General features: G+C 39.8%; 1 protein-coding gene across 15 annotated transcripts in view; it reads left to right on the top strand.

Annotated features, from left to right (window-relative positions):
• Positions 1 to 16352, top strand: part of ABI1 (abl interactor 1) — a 79224-nt gene that overhangs the window by 39871 nt on the left and 23001 nt on the right. For all 15 annotated transcript variants that reach the window (XM_057432664.1, XM_057432665.1, XM_057432662.1 and 12 more), the window contains exon 3: positions 9869 to 10045. In XM_057432664.1, the coding sequence (XP_057288647.1) occupies positions 9869 to 10045 (177 nt within the window). The remainder of the gene's footprint in view (positions 1 to 9868; positions 10046 to 16352) is intronic.

The following is a 16352-nucleotide window of genomic DNA, read 5'->3' as shown; positions in this document are numbered from 1 at the left end:
TGCTTTTGCAGTACTGTCTGATCTCCATACTCCAGATGTCTGAAGTTCCATTTCCCCCATACTTAACGTGAACTTCAGTAAAGTGCTGCTGGCATTTCACCAATGCAACGTTGAGCGGGGAGGACTGTTGTCTTAACTGTTTTCTTTCCATAATGAGGGCCTCTGTAGAGCTGCTAAAAATCTCTTCTTCCGTAGGACTTAAACTCCATGTGCCTTCAGTTGCCATCTGTCTGTCTTCCTTCCCACATCCCTCTCCCTGTTCCAAAAGATGCTCCTGCAGATATCCCCTCCTTATGCTCTGTGTTGACATCATCTTCCTTTCAGTTGGGGAAGGTGGAAGGCGAGGGTGTGATGAGATGCCCTTGTATCTCTCCATAGATGCTCCTCATTTATAGAGCATAATTCTGTGAGGTGGCATTTCAAAAGTGACACTTGTTTCTTTCTGCTGCCCCATTTTATGTTCTCAGTGTCTTGCATGAATGTGCTCTGAAGTAGCTGTTGGAGAATAAAGCGAAAAGCTTCTTTCCTTCTGCCCTATTTGAAGGAGGAAAATGTGGCCTCCATAGCAGTCCTCCCATTTCCAGTTGGCACCAGGAAAGAAAAATCAGGCATGAACTCAAGCCTGGCTCTTAAATGAGTGGGCTGGTTTCTTTGCTCTGATTCTTGCCGTAGAATGTCATGTACCTGCTCCAAGCCCTTCTGGTCAGTACTTGCATCTTGTCCCCTTTCTGCTCAGTTTCTCCAGCAGAATGTGTGACTAGATTTGCCAAGAGGGTACTCTGAAAAGCAGCTATATAAATAACCCTTTAGCTGAACAGACCTCTCTTCCCTCTCCTTTTCAGTGCTGCGGTATATGTGTATGTGTATGTGCCACTTCATGGATTATGTTTTGGAAATTTGGGTCTCTGAGTCAAATTCTCAGTGGATCCCTAGCCTTACTTTTGGAAGAAAGGCTTTCAGTTTCCTAACAGCAAGAGGGCTAAAGGTGAGGCTCTTTGTCTATGGCCAGTAAGCTTTGTCTGTTTCTCTACCTGGTTTTTCAGCTTTTGGGTTTTAATGAGGCTTATCAATATCCTCCCCCCCCCCCCTTTTTTTAACATACAAGTATTTTAGCACTTGCAAGACCATGTTCTTTCAGTAATCAATTTTTTTTGAATTACACCTTGCGTGGAGATTGGTTGGTGCAGCTTAAGAAAGATAATCCTGAAGCAGGACATGCTGTAGACATTCTGTGTTTCTGAATTCTTAAACAATACAGCAAGCAAACTGACCTTGTTAAATGGGATACCTGTGGTATACATCCTGGAAAAATACTTATGTAAAGGTAGAAAATATCTTCAGACCTTTGCTGAAATCTGGTCTGCCTTATGCTGATGGTGATTGTGAGGAGAATCTGAGAAAATCTGTGAGTGGATAGAAAGCAAAATGCTTGAGTTCTTAAATCAAGGGTTATGCCATAGGATTAAACTGGCATTTAATCTGTGTTCAGACATAATTGATGAAATCCGGTGATGAACTGTCAAAATAAAACACTGCCACCACTTTTCAACCCTCCTGATATTAGGTGATATTAGTAAAATACACTGTTAGCATTATGTTTTATAAGTATATTTGTATACATAAACAATATACAATTTTTATATATAAAATGTGTGAATTTACATATTTCTTACCTGTGGAAACCAGACTTAGTTTCTTCTGTCTAGTGCCTTTCCCTCTGATAGCAAGCGTATTAGACTGCAAGTTGCTCTGTGTGTGTTGATGACCTTAGTTCATTGTGTTAATCTGCAAAAGCTCTTCATTGTGAACCCTCTTTTCAGGAAAAGGAAGGTGACATATCAGATTACATGGGACATGGTTTATCTGGCTCCCATAGCCTTTTACCTTAAGAGGCCTGGATTTATGAGGACTTCAGGAGATAAAGCTTTCTGGAGAGCCTGTCCTACTAATGTAACTTGTGTGTATGCTGGAGTGAATGAGTGATGAACTTCTATAAACCTATGAGAAGACATTGCTGGATTTGTGGTTCTGGAAATACAGTTCTTAAATCTATTTAATTTGCTCCCTACATTGTCAGTACCAAGTGCAAAGCAAGCACACAAGGTGAAAAGGTGAAACTTAGATGTCTAAATGCTCCAGAGGTGACACGAGATGTGTCTTTCATGGTGCAGCTTCAGAACGCATGGCAGGATATTCTGAGGAGTCTCAGATGACATTAGACACTGGTGTTCAGGCAGCTGATTTTTAGTGTTAGTGAAAATTGGATTGGAGGATTGTGTACTTGAAATAATAAAGCCTTGAAATACTTATATTTTTAAAAGAATTTGAGGAACTGAAAGAAGGGCACCTCTTTCTACTTTTCCTTTAGTAACTTTTGCTTGTTTCTGGTACTGGCTTTCTTCTGTGGGTTGACTGATAAGTTTACAGTATTTTAGCAGACTTGTTTCTAGTGACTGTCCAAGGGGCTTGAATTTGTCTCTTGGGGGGAGCTAGTAAGGAGAACCCTTGCCTTTTTTGCCATGAAAGATAGCTAGTATAAAGCTTCTAGTATGGCACCTTCAGATGAAGATTTAATCAAACCTGATTAGGGACTTGAATTTCACACAACTGATGGCTAACTGGGCATGATAAAATGTTTCATCAGTCTTCTACCTTAGATACAGATTTGCCCCACCAGTCACTAATGTAAGAGGCTAGTGCTTCTGTTAAAGTTTCTTTCAGGTTTATTGTATGCTTCTCAAACATTGGGCAACTTAACCAACGTCTGTGCTGAAGAGCTAGAAAGAGGCAGATGCCCACCCAACTGCCCAGCTTTGGTGTTTCTAGCCAGTGGAATTGGCAGTTACAATTACCAACAATAGCAGAGCCTCATACCTTGGAGGAGATCTCCATGAGAGAAATGAATGCATGCATAACTATAAACAGGGGTAGGTGGTGCCAGCTGCACTGCTGCTCTGCTTCTGCATCTCCAGTGAGGCCAGGCTTGCTTAGCACTTGGACTCTACTGAACAAGAGTTGGAATTACCATCCATGAAAGTGTTAAAAAACTTGTAGACGAGGCTGTCAGTGATATGCTGTAGTGGTGGTCTTGGCAGTCCTGGGGTAGTGGTTGGACTTTATGATCTTAAAGGTCTTTTCCAACCTAGTTGATTCTATGATTCTATAAAAATATTTCTGTAGATAAATTCTTGAGTTTCTTGTGCTTTTCATGCTTGATGTGCCTTGAACCCTTGAATAATTGATCTTTCCTATAGAATATTTCTCTTGCAGTATAAATATGTTCACATTTCCCTGCATGGAATATACTACATTTTCTTTTGAATTTCCTTCACAGAATAATAGCATAAAATGGTGCTCTCCCTGAAGAAGTTAGCTGTCTGGCTGAGCTCATTAAAGGTGGTGATTTTATTTCCTTTTTGTAGGTCAGACTGACATTCTTGCAGGTAGTCTACGTGATGTGTGTTGTCCAGAATCTCTTCAGTGCTGTTATTCAATTAACAATAACTCATTTTAAAAGTCTAATTAAACATGATTTATTTATGGAAATAGCAGTGGGGTAAATCTGTAGTTCTAAAACATGAACTAATGTTCTTAGCTTCAAGTTTTTTTTCATTTCAGGGAAGCTCATTGTGTAAATGATATGTCAAGACAATGAAATCTGCAGTTTTGGAGAATGACAGTAAAGGCTAATATTAAAGCTGAGTCTAGGAACACATTACAAAGAGTGAGGGTTTGTAATTCCTTTTTCATTTTATTAAGGGATGATGAAAGCACCTTAGTGTTTGTTTCTGAATTTTTATTTCCTTAGGTTCATGCTACAATTTATGGTCTGGGTATATGAGCTTGTAGTACTTCATAGAAAATGTGTATTTACTCAAAAATATTTGTTGGTGTCTGTTATAATGTTTGTAACGTTATAGTAGAATAGATCTTAGCTTTCCTATTCAAACCTAAACAAGTAAACTTGGAATCCAGACAACTGACCCAGAGGTTGAGGAAGGAAACTAAACTCCTTTCTCTGCAACACTCGCTCTCATGTATTGTATAGTTTTATTGACTAGGTTCAATCTGAAAGCTCTGTCTTTGCCCAGTATTTTGTGTAACATCAGGCACATTTTCTGCTGAAAGGAGATCCATACTGGACAGATTGCTTGCCTGACTTGGTACATCAAATCTAGTGTTCCAGTTGGCTTGTCCTTGACTAGAAGACTTACTTTTTTTTTTTACTTATGCCATTCTTTCATACTGTCAGCAGTGTCCTTTGGTTAAGGGAGCTTCACTGCTCTCAGATACTGGAATGAATGAAATACTGTTCTTTGTTAACTTGTTTTTCAATAATGTTGGCTTTAGCATAGGTCATCTCAAGCTGGAAGTGACCTATAAGGATCAGAGAGTCCAACTCCCTGATCCTCACAGGATTACCTAAAACTAAATCATAGGGCTAAGAGCATCATGCCTTCCAAACCACTATTATGATTTTATGAAATCTAAAGGGTATTGGTGTAAATCTGTGGGTTTGGTGTAGCGAGTTGTCTTGTCCTTCAGGACAGCCTGAAGTTGGTAGTGCCTGGTTAGCTGAGTTGGGTTGGTAGAGATTTTCATTTTCTTTTTTATCCCTGCTCTCTCGTCTGTATGTGCTTTTAGTGAGAGAAGCAATGGCTGTGTCAGTATCTGGTTTATAAATCTGAGTTGCAGTGGTTCAGGATTAAAAAGACTGACAGAGCTTGAAGTTGTCCCCCCCCCCCCTTTTTTAATATCCCAATATATGTAGGCTTTACTAAAATATTTAGATATCTTCAGATTAGCTTTGCCAAATGTACTACAGTTTGTTTCTTGTAAAGTGTTTGTCCTGGAACTGCATACTGTAGTGCATGTATATAGGGCAGTATCTGCAGCACAAAGAAAGAGGAAAGAACAACTATTTGCTGTATCATTGCTGTGCTGCAGTTGGCCTTGAGGCTACTTCTGAGGAAGCAAACAGTTAAAATTTAACTCTACATCCTGTTGTTCAACTGTTGTGGGTGTGTTTTTTTTTTTACATATGGTTTGCAGAAGACAGATAGCAGATGCAGCTAATCATTAACAGTTCCTTCAACCTCCAGGCTTAACTTCGCTTCTGGGATTAGCTGGCATGGACCCTAGCACCCAGTTGTAATGGCTAGGGCTTTGTTTGGTGGCTTAGTTGAAATTTGCCTCCCAGAGGAAACATGTTGTGCTTTTGGAAGGGCTCTCTTCTCCCACTTCTCCAAATCAGTGCAATGCTGGACTCTTTCTAGTTGGATTATGTTGTCTAGGAGTGAGAATCCCATCTCTATCCTCCAAATTTTTAATTATGCTGCATGTTTGTGTCAGCATAGGCCAAACATACTTGCTAGTAACAGACCAGCTTCAAGTGATCCCAGCTGCTTAGCTTCCCTACCTTCTAGTTTGTGACCGTCAGCCCCATTGTCCCAGCATTGGAGCAACCAGGTGATGATGTGCTCCCCGGTTGACGGGTAAAATCTTTTTGCATGTTCCATGGCTTGGTTGAGGTCTGGGGTTGAGAAGTCACCTCTTCTTCCTCTTCCTCAGATTCATATAATAATAACTCTTGATCAGATGCTCTCCCATGTAGTAAGTGCATTGGTTCTTCATCTTTCTTCACTGTACAGGTTGCTCTTTGTGCCTCTTGTTTGCTTTTCCCCTTGCGTATAGGGGCAACCAGTATCGGCATGAATTGGTCCTCTGGTTTAGCTGCAGTGATTATCACTGGTTGGAGTGGCTGCAGTATCTTGTTGGGGTTGGTGCAGCCACTGTGCTTGGGGTTGGAGTAGTTGTGTTGTCTGTTGCTTTGCCATCAGAGTTTGAATAGCTGCTGTAGTTGTCACTGGGGTTGGTACATGTGGGGAGCTGGATAGATCATCTCTCAATTGTTTGAACTCCTGGGACAGTTTTTCCACAGCTGAAATGATGGAAGGGGTGAGGTTGTCTTCTAACTTTCAGAGTTGACAAATCATTTCTTCCACTGTTGGTGGTACTGTGTCATTGCCATAAAGTACAGTGAAAGAAGAACCTTAGCCCAAGCCCCCCAGCTGTAGTAACAAGCTAGTGCTTGTTGACCTGTGTTAACCCAAGCTAGTTTACCATGCTTTGTTCCTTTCCATCTTTGGTTGAAAATACCTTTTGTGCATGAAATCACAGGCTAACTACTGTTTAGCTGTCTTGTTACTGTATCAGAGCAGATACTCACAGCTGCAAGTGCCAAGTGTGGCCACAGCTTTGAGAAAGGTCTGTCTTGGATATACCTGGTGTATGTGGTTTGGCTCTCTTGGGAATTGGCTGTTGTCTGCCTGCATAGCTATGCTATCCTGCTAAAAACTGCTTGCGTTACTGGTTTTTCCTTTTGGAAGTGAAAAACATTGCCTATGATGAAACAAAATTCCACATCAACATCAAGCAAATAGATTTTAATAGTCGTTCATTTCTGGGTTTATATGCTTTGTTTTGCTTAATGATCATGTAACAATAACATGCAGTCTTCATAGATCTAGAGAAAGTAATGAAGACGCAAGATGCTGATGGGCAGTATATTGCTTTGGGCAGAGCATATGCTGGGAGCCTTTGTTCTGCATAGGGGGGAAAAAACACTGCCTTGCTTTTCCAGTGTATCAGATGTGATCAGAGCTGCAGTCACATTTGCTTTGAACAGTGAATTAGTTTCTTGCACAGGCATGCCTGCATGCCATTCAGGGTTTATACATGTGCCCTAAGTTGCTGGCTCTGCATTTTGATAGAGATAGCCTTCTCTTTGCTTGGTGCTTCCAAGCAAATCCATGGAAAGACTTTGCAAATAGCTGCTCTATATTTAATTTTGGTTACGCTGTCTGATATAGTTAATATATGCTCTTTTCCTGTTTAAGGGGTTTTTCCATTAACAAGAATATGTTGCAAGATTACTTAAGTAATTTTCCAAAGCATGTATAAAGCATCTGTTCCTGGAATTTCTTATGCTCTGCTCTGGTAATTTATGGAATTTTCATTGTTCATTGCAGGGAGGAAAAGTCAGTCTTTATGGACTACCTTCTAGGAGAAGATACATGTTTTTGTACTGTGAAGGGCTTTGTTTTGTTTCCTGTTTTTCTCTTCACATGAGCCTTAAGAGAACTCTTAGCATAAAGATGTGGTTTTGTCCATTCGCTGAACAAAAAAGGAATTTGCTAGTAAAACCACATTAGAACAGCAGGTTAGTGAGAATGAAGTAGACACAGATTTTTAGGGGCATAGTAGTATTTTAAAATACTCTTATTTAAAACATTGTAGTATTTGCCTTAAATTGACATTCTCCTCATCCTCCTATATTGCTGTCTTGCGTAAGTGACTCTAAAGTTTTGTTTTTTTTTTCACCTATGTAGTGCTCATGGTAGTTTCATTGAACAAAAGGGTTCATGTTGTTCGGAGGAAGTGGAACATATAGCACAGCACTCAGATAATATTTCCTGATCTTGCTGAAAGCAAACTGTAAGTCAGAACTAATATGTATATTTTAGTCTCTAAAAGGAAAAGAACAAATAATAGCTAGAGCTGAAGAAATAAGGGTAGTCTTATTCTTAAATCTTCTTTCTGTTGTCTGTGAAATTGGCTGCCAGAGCAAACATAGGTGCAGTAGCTGATCTCTTATACTGCTTGATGTATAGGATTGTCTCATTTGAAAAGGTACTTTTTGTTCCTGACTTTGGGGCTTTTTCAGAGCATGAGCATTTAGAGCAATAAAGTTTGCTCCAAAGCTTTACTGGGACATTTAGTTAACTTATTCCAAATAAGCCAGTGCAGACATATATACACTTAATGTTTTGCGTTGCTCTGTGTGCTTCCGAAGTGTCCTGTGTTCAGCAGTAGCAGTCATTTTTCACCTCCTTGGTAGCTGGTGCAGTGCAGTGTTTTGGCTTTTGGCCTGGGAACAGAGCTGATAACAATGATGTTTTGGTCTGGCCAAGGACTTTGTGAGCCTCATGCTCTGCCAAGGAGGAGGGAAAGCCGGGAGGAAGCGGAGACAGGACGCCTGACCCAAACTGACCAAAGAGGTATTCCATACCACAGCACATCATGCCCAGGATGTAATGGAGAGTTACTCGGAAGGGCTGGGACTGCAGGGTTGGAGGAGGTATCGGTTGGTGCTTGGTTGGGCTTGGGGGGAGAGTTATCGGTCGGCTGGTGATGAGGTTACGTATTCTCTTCCCTTGTTATTTCCTTTATCATTATTATTGGTGGTAGCAGTAGTGGTTTGTGTTATGCCTTAGTTACTAAACTGTTCTTATCTCAACCTGAGGGAGCTGCATTCTTTTGATTCTCCTCTCCATCCCTCCGGGAGTACGAGGAGGGAAGGAAGGGGAGGGAGTGAGTGAACGAGTTGCCTGACTGGGTTTAAACCACAACACGAAGAAAACACCTTTTGTGATATTAAAAGTTGTCTGTTACTTAGCTATAAGCTGTGAAAGCAAGCTTCCTTGATATCACTGCTTTTAGGTGCTTCTCCACTTGTGTTCCCACTTGCAATCTATACAATGAAATGCTGTGTATCAAAGCTGTTAAGGAGGATTTTATTTCTTTCAGTACTTGCTCAGGAATATTTAAGATTATTTGAGCGTGTGCACCCGTTAATGAAAAAAACAGTTCAGCTGAAGGCATTTCATAGTGAACTCTCAGTGCTGGCTTTCCTAGAAATGGCAATTTCCAGGATGCTTACCTTGCTTTCTTCATCTTGCCTCGTACAGAACTAGATTGTAATAGAAATGAATTCTGTGCTTCATCTTTGACTCTGCTTCTCTAAACAAAATGTTGCACATCGCAATCTCCATCTTAGATTAGGACATTTCTAGAGACATACTGGTGAACAAGGACTTTTCTTTATTTCTGAACCTTTACTTTCTGTTTCCATGACAGTGTCTCTGTGGGGAATTGACATTTATGGACAAAATCATTTTCCTTAGAAAATGGAATGGTTGCTTGATTGTTTTTGTTCAAAGTCACTTAGAGTGTGTTTTTTTCTGTCAGGTACCATCTCCTGCAATGAGATCCTGAGGTCTAGTAGGTACTTTAAACAGTAAATTCAGTCTCTGAATCTTGAAATAGGCTTCCTAGAGGTAGGACTTCCTATGGCATCTGATGCTTGATTTGTACTCCTTCAGCCTGGGTTTAAGCAGTGGTTATATTGCATGTAAAAGCACGTGACTGCCATACAAATCTTAGTTTGATCCTTCACAGACTGCTGAACTGACCGTTGTCTTTTTAAGTGTTTTCTAATAAAATGGTGGAGCTTAGTGTATTTTTTTTATTCCTTTATTTGCATCTTTAAGGCTCTGTTTTATTCTTTTAGTAAAGCTGCTATAAACGGTGTGACTGAAACTAGCCTCAGTGCTGAAATTAGCTGTTCTCTATGCAGGCTTTTACTCTGATATGCACTGATGACTTTGCTGAAAGAAATTACAGCACAGACTTCCCAAGCTTAGTCCCCCCTGGGGGTGTGGGCAAACTGCTTAGCTTGTCTATCCTGGTTTCCCAGCTGTGGGGTTGGAGTAATTCATGACTAGTGTCGGTCATAAGAATGTTGAGGGTTAATCTGCAAGGACTGTATCTGCATAGTGTCTTAGAGTGTCAAAGCAGTAATGTATAATTTTAATTTTATTATTAATATTGGTTATTTAATTAAAATGTAATCTTCAAACAGTGTTCAAGTAGATTAAACTCATTTTGTCAATAAACTGGCATTCTTCCAGAAGCATTAACTCGGTTCAGGTTCTTTGTCTAATAGTGAAACCTAAACATGTAGATAGCTCTGTAAAGAAAACAGCAAATGCCTAAACAAACCTGTGCTTTTTTGTTTTTAATCTAGACTGTGGACATCCACAAAGAAAAGGTCGCTCGCAGAGAGATAGGCATTTTGACAACCAATAAGAACACATCAAGAACTCACAAAATTATAGCGCCAGCGAACATGGAACGTCCTGTAAGGTATATTCGAAAACCTATAGACTACACGGTGCTGGATGATGTTGGCCATGGCGTAAAGGTAAGAATACTTGGACACTTGAGGATTCTAAATAACACAGATCAGGAGATAGGGTTGGGGCATTAAAATGTTTAATTTGTTTGTGCTAGCAAGGATTGTGGGTTTGATACGCTCCCACGCACAAACATTTCAATAACAAAATGGGGGTTTGAGCAACGTTTGCCGTAACCTTGTGACTGTCAGTGGTAGTCACAGTGTCTGGACAATGGCTCATGATCTTAGGCTAATGACTTGTCAGAAAAGGCATGACTGACTTAAAATTATCACTCCTTCCTCCTCTGATTAAGTTGTCTCTGCCACTCCCTTTATTTCTTTCAGTATTGAGAAAAATTAAGTCATCTGTTACAGGGAAACTGGCTGGTAGGATGGGGTGGGTTTTTTTTGTTGGTTTTTTTTTTGTGAGGATGGTCAGGAGAAAAGAGGTCAGCTAGTTGGCATTTTAAATCTGTGGCATTTGATGTCTCGCTCCCATTCATGCTTTTCAGACAGCCTTATTTTCCTATTCTCTAAATAGAAGACTTCATAACTTAATTTCTGCCTCCCTTGAAATGGTCATAGTTGAAATGAATTAAATTCTCCCTGGACATCTTTTTTTTTTTTTTTTTTTTTATAAATCAGTTTTGTATCCCCCTAGAGCAGGCCTTCCAGGTATATTCAGTTCACAACAATCTTCCCTTGAATGCCAATAGAACGCTTTTATTCAACACCTATGTATCCTCTAAGCTTGATGTGCTCTGGTCAGTCACTTGTGCAGCTAGATCAGCCTCTCACGTGCCCTTTGAATTGCTGAGCTCTTGAAGAACAGATTTTTCAGAATTATTCAACACAAGAGTGCCAGGGTACCTCCTGCTTTGTAGTAACCCTCCAAATCCCCAGAGGGAGTCTTAATTCCAGCACAAGTTAGAAAGCAGCTCTATGCCATGACTGCTCTAAGACAGGAATTAATGGAGTGACTTTGGATTGTCTTTTTTAATTCTATCAAAACCTTTACCTTGATTTGTATTTGTATCAAAACCTTTACTAAACCTGTAACTCTTAGGGTTGTTTTATATGAATGATTTAAGCCAGACTGGATGAAACACAGCCCCTATATAGAAGCCTGAGAGATATGCCATGGAGTGCTGTAAAATAGAAACACTGGGGTTAGAGAAATTGTTAATTTTTCAGTACAGTCTGCAATTGAGGGGATAGCTCTAGGAACAGAGAATATGAGTATCCACAGATTCCATGTCAGGATATTGGTTTCTGCTTTTAAGTGCTACAGGGGTCAAGTGCTGTAGAAAACTTCTAAAAAGTAGAATAATTACTGTTAGTCTTGAAGGTGATGATTTGCTGAACTTGTGCAGGCTCAGAATAGATTGCTTGATTCATGAACGCTGAAGTTGTTAAGGTGTAGCAGTTGCATTTTCTGATGTGACTATTTCCTTTTAGGAGCATTGGTGTCTTTATTTAATGCGACCATGCTTGTTGGGGGTGGACGGAATGAGGTGCTGTTTACCCATTTCCAGGCAGCAAGAGCCTGTTAGTGTAAAGGGTTTTTTTTAAACCATTAGTAGTTTAATTCTGTATTAAAAACTTAGTTTGTTCAGAGGTAAAATAGCTTCCAGTAATAACCAAACTACCAACTCATCGCAAGCCAGCTACAAATTGTATCTTGCTGTTGTCTCTTTATTTAGTGATTTGCTTAAGTCTGGGGAAGGCATGAAACACTTAATAGAAAAGTGATGTTGGTATTTTTTGTGTAGACATACTTGTTATGCAAACATTTAAAATAAGCTGCCAGACAGGCCTCAGGTGTATAGTTCCAGATGGTTGTCATACATTTGGCACTTTCACCAGTGTTGACATTTACTGGACACACTGTTGAGAAAAGTGAGCTGAGGTAGTGAAAGTCATAAGTAAATATTTTAACCATCATACTACTTGAGTTCCAAGAGTGTGACATGGATCATTGTTCTGAAGGAAGTAGTTTAATGTGTCTTCAAACCTAGACATAGCAAATGCTGTCACAAGGAAATCAAACCAAAGCAACTTAAGAAACTGGATCAGGTCCTGTTGGAAGTCATCGCAAATAGCAGATGATACAGAGAATCTTGAGTTGCCTCTTGACCATGCAAATTAGGGGGAAGCGTGCAATAAATTGAATTGCAAACTGTCTTGTCCAGAATGGTCTTAGAAGATGCTTCAGATTAAGTCTTATTTTCTTGACCAAAGATTTCACTCCAAATTGGACAGCAACGCATCTGATAAAGCCTTAGAAACCATGTTTCTCTAGAGGAAAAGAAGTGTGAAGTTTTGCCTGAAGCAACTGTCAGTTTGACTAACTTGCAGGTCTTTGGATGTCTTCTGCTGTGGCAGTGGTCAGTAAAACACTGTACGAGATGTACATTGACATATAAGTATTAATTTAAAATTATGCAACACTGAAATCTGTAGATGACAATTTATTGCTGTTAATGAGGCTCTCTGTGTTCTGGTGCAGGATCTGATAAAGAAACAAAGAAAAAATACAGGGAAGAGAAATAAAAGAGGATTATAGCCTGTTCCTGTTTTTATTTGATCACATACTGATCCTAGGAAAAATGTCATTAAAACATGCAGTATATTTTAAGGGGTGATCCTGCATTGCCTTATATAAAAAGTGCAAATAAAAGTACAAATGTTTCACAGAATTAGGGGGAAAAATAAAGATACGGAGTAATCCTGAGAGTAAATACTATCTTCCCCTGTATCTTCCATCTGAACAAATGCAGATACACCTCCGATGCATACTCACAGCTCGTTTTCCTTGTGTGTGTGTTTGGTTCTTCTCATGGCATATGTAGAGGGGACACAAAAGCAGATGCCTGTACTTGGTACGTAGAGGAGGGCTCCACATGCCTCCCTCTGTCTCACATGCATGCAGCAATTTTTGTGGGGGCAGGTGATGAGGGTGGGGGTGGCAATGATGGTAAGCAGCTGCTCTCTATAGCAAGTTTGCTCCTGCTGGGAGACAGAGACACCTCCTTGGAAGGCAGAGCTGTTTCATCCTTCAGAGGCTTCTTGGTAGAAGAGCTTTTGTAGAGCAATCACTGTCCCTTCAAGAGTTCAGAAAAAGATGGGGCCCCTAGTGTCATGGGTTAGTGGTGGTCTTGGCAGTCCTGGGGTAAAGGTTGGACTTGATGATCTTAAAGGTCTTTTCCAACCTAGTTGATTCTATCCTTCTATGACTGAAGGATTGCAAAGGTGCTTTCTTCTTCGGCCTTGACAGCTCTATGGCATCCCCAAGCTACCCCAGCTGCTCCATTTCCTGCTCCTTGCCTGTATAAGGCCAGGTACAGATGAAGTCTCTAAAAGAAATTGCCTTTTCTTTTTTTAATATGCGTGTATATATATATTATTTATATATGACTCTCAAGCCAAAGCTATCATCAGTCAAAATGAGCAGGGGTTTTAAAGTTGCTCTGCTAGTGAGAAGGATTTCCTTTGCAACACAAATATTATGTGTAGATGGCTCCAAGAAACACACAGGCAAGCATTTTTGCCGGTCTGTTAAGTAGTTGCTCAGCTGTCACCCTCTTGGGTTAGGGGAATGTAGCTGAAGTCATTCTCAGTAAATAAGAGTAGCTGTCATGATGCAACAGCCTACCTTCCTGTCTAGAGCTTGGTTTAAAATTATTAGGCAGAGGCTACTTCAGCATTTCCTTCCTTTTCTTCCCCTTCTTTTGTGAAAGAAAAAAATAGTGTGCCAGCAAATAAATAGGTCAAATACAATTACTCACACAGAAAATCCTCAGTTTAAGAGGGGGGAGAAGGAGGAGGGAGCTTGAAAGCTGGCTTAAAAGCCCTGAAGTTTGCTTTTGAATTAATTATAGTCTTTTTTTTTTTTAATAGGAGGCAGGTGAAATTGCAGCAATTTGTAAAATGGCAGCTATGCAGGAAATTGAAGTGATGCATTATGGTAAAGGCAGATAAAATGTTGAATACATGCAAAATTGAAATGCCTAATAGCTGTAATTAGATCAAATTTGTTTTATGGGACTAATAGTTCTTCAAAACTAAACTTGAATTGTATATGAAGATTGATCACTTTTCAGCTTTGTTTTAAGAAAAAAAACTTGAATTTCATTTCTGTAAACCTCTTGCATTTCAGCATATTAATACTAATAAGCTTTCCAGCCCAGGAAGTCAAACACGACTTAAGCATTCAGAAATCTTTCTCAAGCAAATGGGAATTGGAAGGGCTCCCTTAAAGCAGGGACTGGGGCAACACTTACCAAATAGTAAGCTTATAGAAGAGAGGTTTGCTCTCACCCTTGTTACGCTTCTCAGCCTGCTCTACTTACCTGCAGTCCTCATGCTTATACATGTGTTGGCAAAACAAAAATGCACATGAGATGCTGATGTGAAGGTGGCAGGCTACCTAATTTTGTGCCTGCTTCCACTTTAGGATAAGACCTTTTATGTGTTAGCCACTTGAGGATTAACTTTTAAATAATTCACTGTAATAAAACCGAAGTGAGACAGGGATCCTGAACCTAAGCCTCTGCTGCCTTTGTCCCTGTATTAGCCTCTGTTGAGACACTCATGCTTCAAAGAATGTCATGTTGCCAATTTCATTAATGTCACATCATCCCTCTGGGGTCATGGCCAAACAGTAAATATTGCTGTAGGGTAAAGAACTCTTCTATGGGGGGAAAAGTAACTTACTACTGCCAGCTCTAATGACTTTGTTGTGAGTGGTGGCACTATGCTTTTCATAGGGCACTTGCTACTGTTAGTGTGCATAGTGTCATCTGATACAATATAGGTTTTAGGCCTTTCTGCTTGCAAAGAAAACTCAAAACTATGTGGTCTCTTATTATCTAATTTTGAAAATAATTCTTTTTTTTTTTTTTGTATTATATTGTAGGCAGATTCAAGGCTACCAACTCAATTCAAAAGCTTGAAGTATTTAAAGACAGGAATCTAGGCATTTTTCCCTGAACAGGACTGCTGAGGAAACAGTGTTAAGTTTACCACGGTTTTGTATGTTAATGGCTAATAAGTAAAAAGCACCTTAAGGTTAAATGGTGTGACTTGAAAATTGCTGCCAAAAAAAGAAAAAGAGAGAAGCAATACTGACAAGCCACATCTGATTGTTGTTAACAGGAGACTGAATTACTAGATTGCATATAATACTAGGAGAGGTTATAAAGATAAAACTTCACTGAGGAGATACCTACTCGTGTTCAATTTTGAAAGACATACCTAAATTTTCTCAAAAAAAAAAAGATTTCCTTTACAATAGACTATAAGGAAATAAAGAACAACAAAATAAGGCTTCTGACCCATTCTAATATGGAAATTGAATGATTTCTTTAAAGACGCACAGAGCTAGTGGCAGAATTATGTTACCCTGTCTGACACCCACATGCAGTTTCCTTCTGAAACACATCTTTGATTGCATAGTCTTCCTGAGTCCATAACTTGTTTTCTGTAAGGAAACCATGTTCTAGACTTGATGATTTACTGTATGCTTTTCTCAGGCATTCCATACCTTCATGTGCAAACACCCTTCCAGCTGCTTTTCTTGCTGTGTGCCATCCTGTGGTACTCCAAAACTGCTCCACTGATAAGGCAGAAGGCAGTCTTGTTCAAAAACCTGTAGGATACCTGTGGAGCAATTGAATTGCCTAGCTGCAGATACATAGTAGTACTTCAAAAGGTCTTGCAGCCAGCTGCCTTTCTGTAAGGATGTCTCAGATAATTCTCCTTTGACTAATAAAGGAAATACCTTTTTAAGTAAAAGGGGAGGTTGACTAAAGAGTCAAGAACAGTCATGGGGTTTTTTTCTGTTGCAGTTGATGACTGTGATTACTGGTCAAAGGTAGCAGATCTAAGGCTGGTTATTGCTTTTACAGAGCATACATATTAAGGTTCTGAGTTTGCCTGACACTTGCTCTTAATGTAGATCACAGGGCACAGTTTTTAAACTTTTGTTTCCATTGATCAGTATTTGTACTGGATGGTCTTTAATGACTGCTTCCAGTTGTCCTTCGTTTGGCAGGATATAGAGTGAAATTGGCCCTTTAAATGCAGGAGTTGGATGAATAGTGAGTGACATACAGCAGAGGAAGTACAACCAGCCTGCATAGAAATTTGAAGTTTCTGCAGTCTGAAATTAGAGGGTTCAGAGCTGAAATGTGCAGGAGAAACTTGCTGGGTGTCAGTGTAATAACAATTTTGTTCCTATGTGCAAGAGGCCTTTTGTGTTTCTGTGCTGATAGATACATTTGCTTGCATAAGTAAGTTGTGTGCAATGTCTCTACCCTTAGTTTTCCAAACA

This window comes from Pezoporus wallicus, unplaced genomic scaffold, assembly GCF_028554395.1.
Source record: "Pezoporus wallicus isolate ANWC-B61680 ecotype Strahan unplaced genomic scaffold, APGP_CSIRO_Pwel_v1 scaffold_2584, whole genome shotgun sequence".
Lineage (NCBI taxonomy): Eukaryota > Metazoa > Chordata > Aves > Psittaciformes > Psittacidae > Pezoporus > Pezoporus wallicus.
Note: the sequence above shows the minus strand (reverse complement) of the source record. Positions and strands in the feature narration are given on the sequence as shown.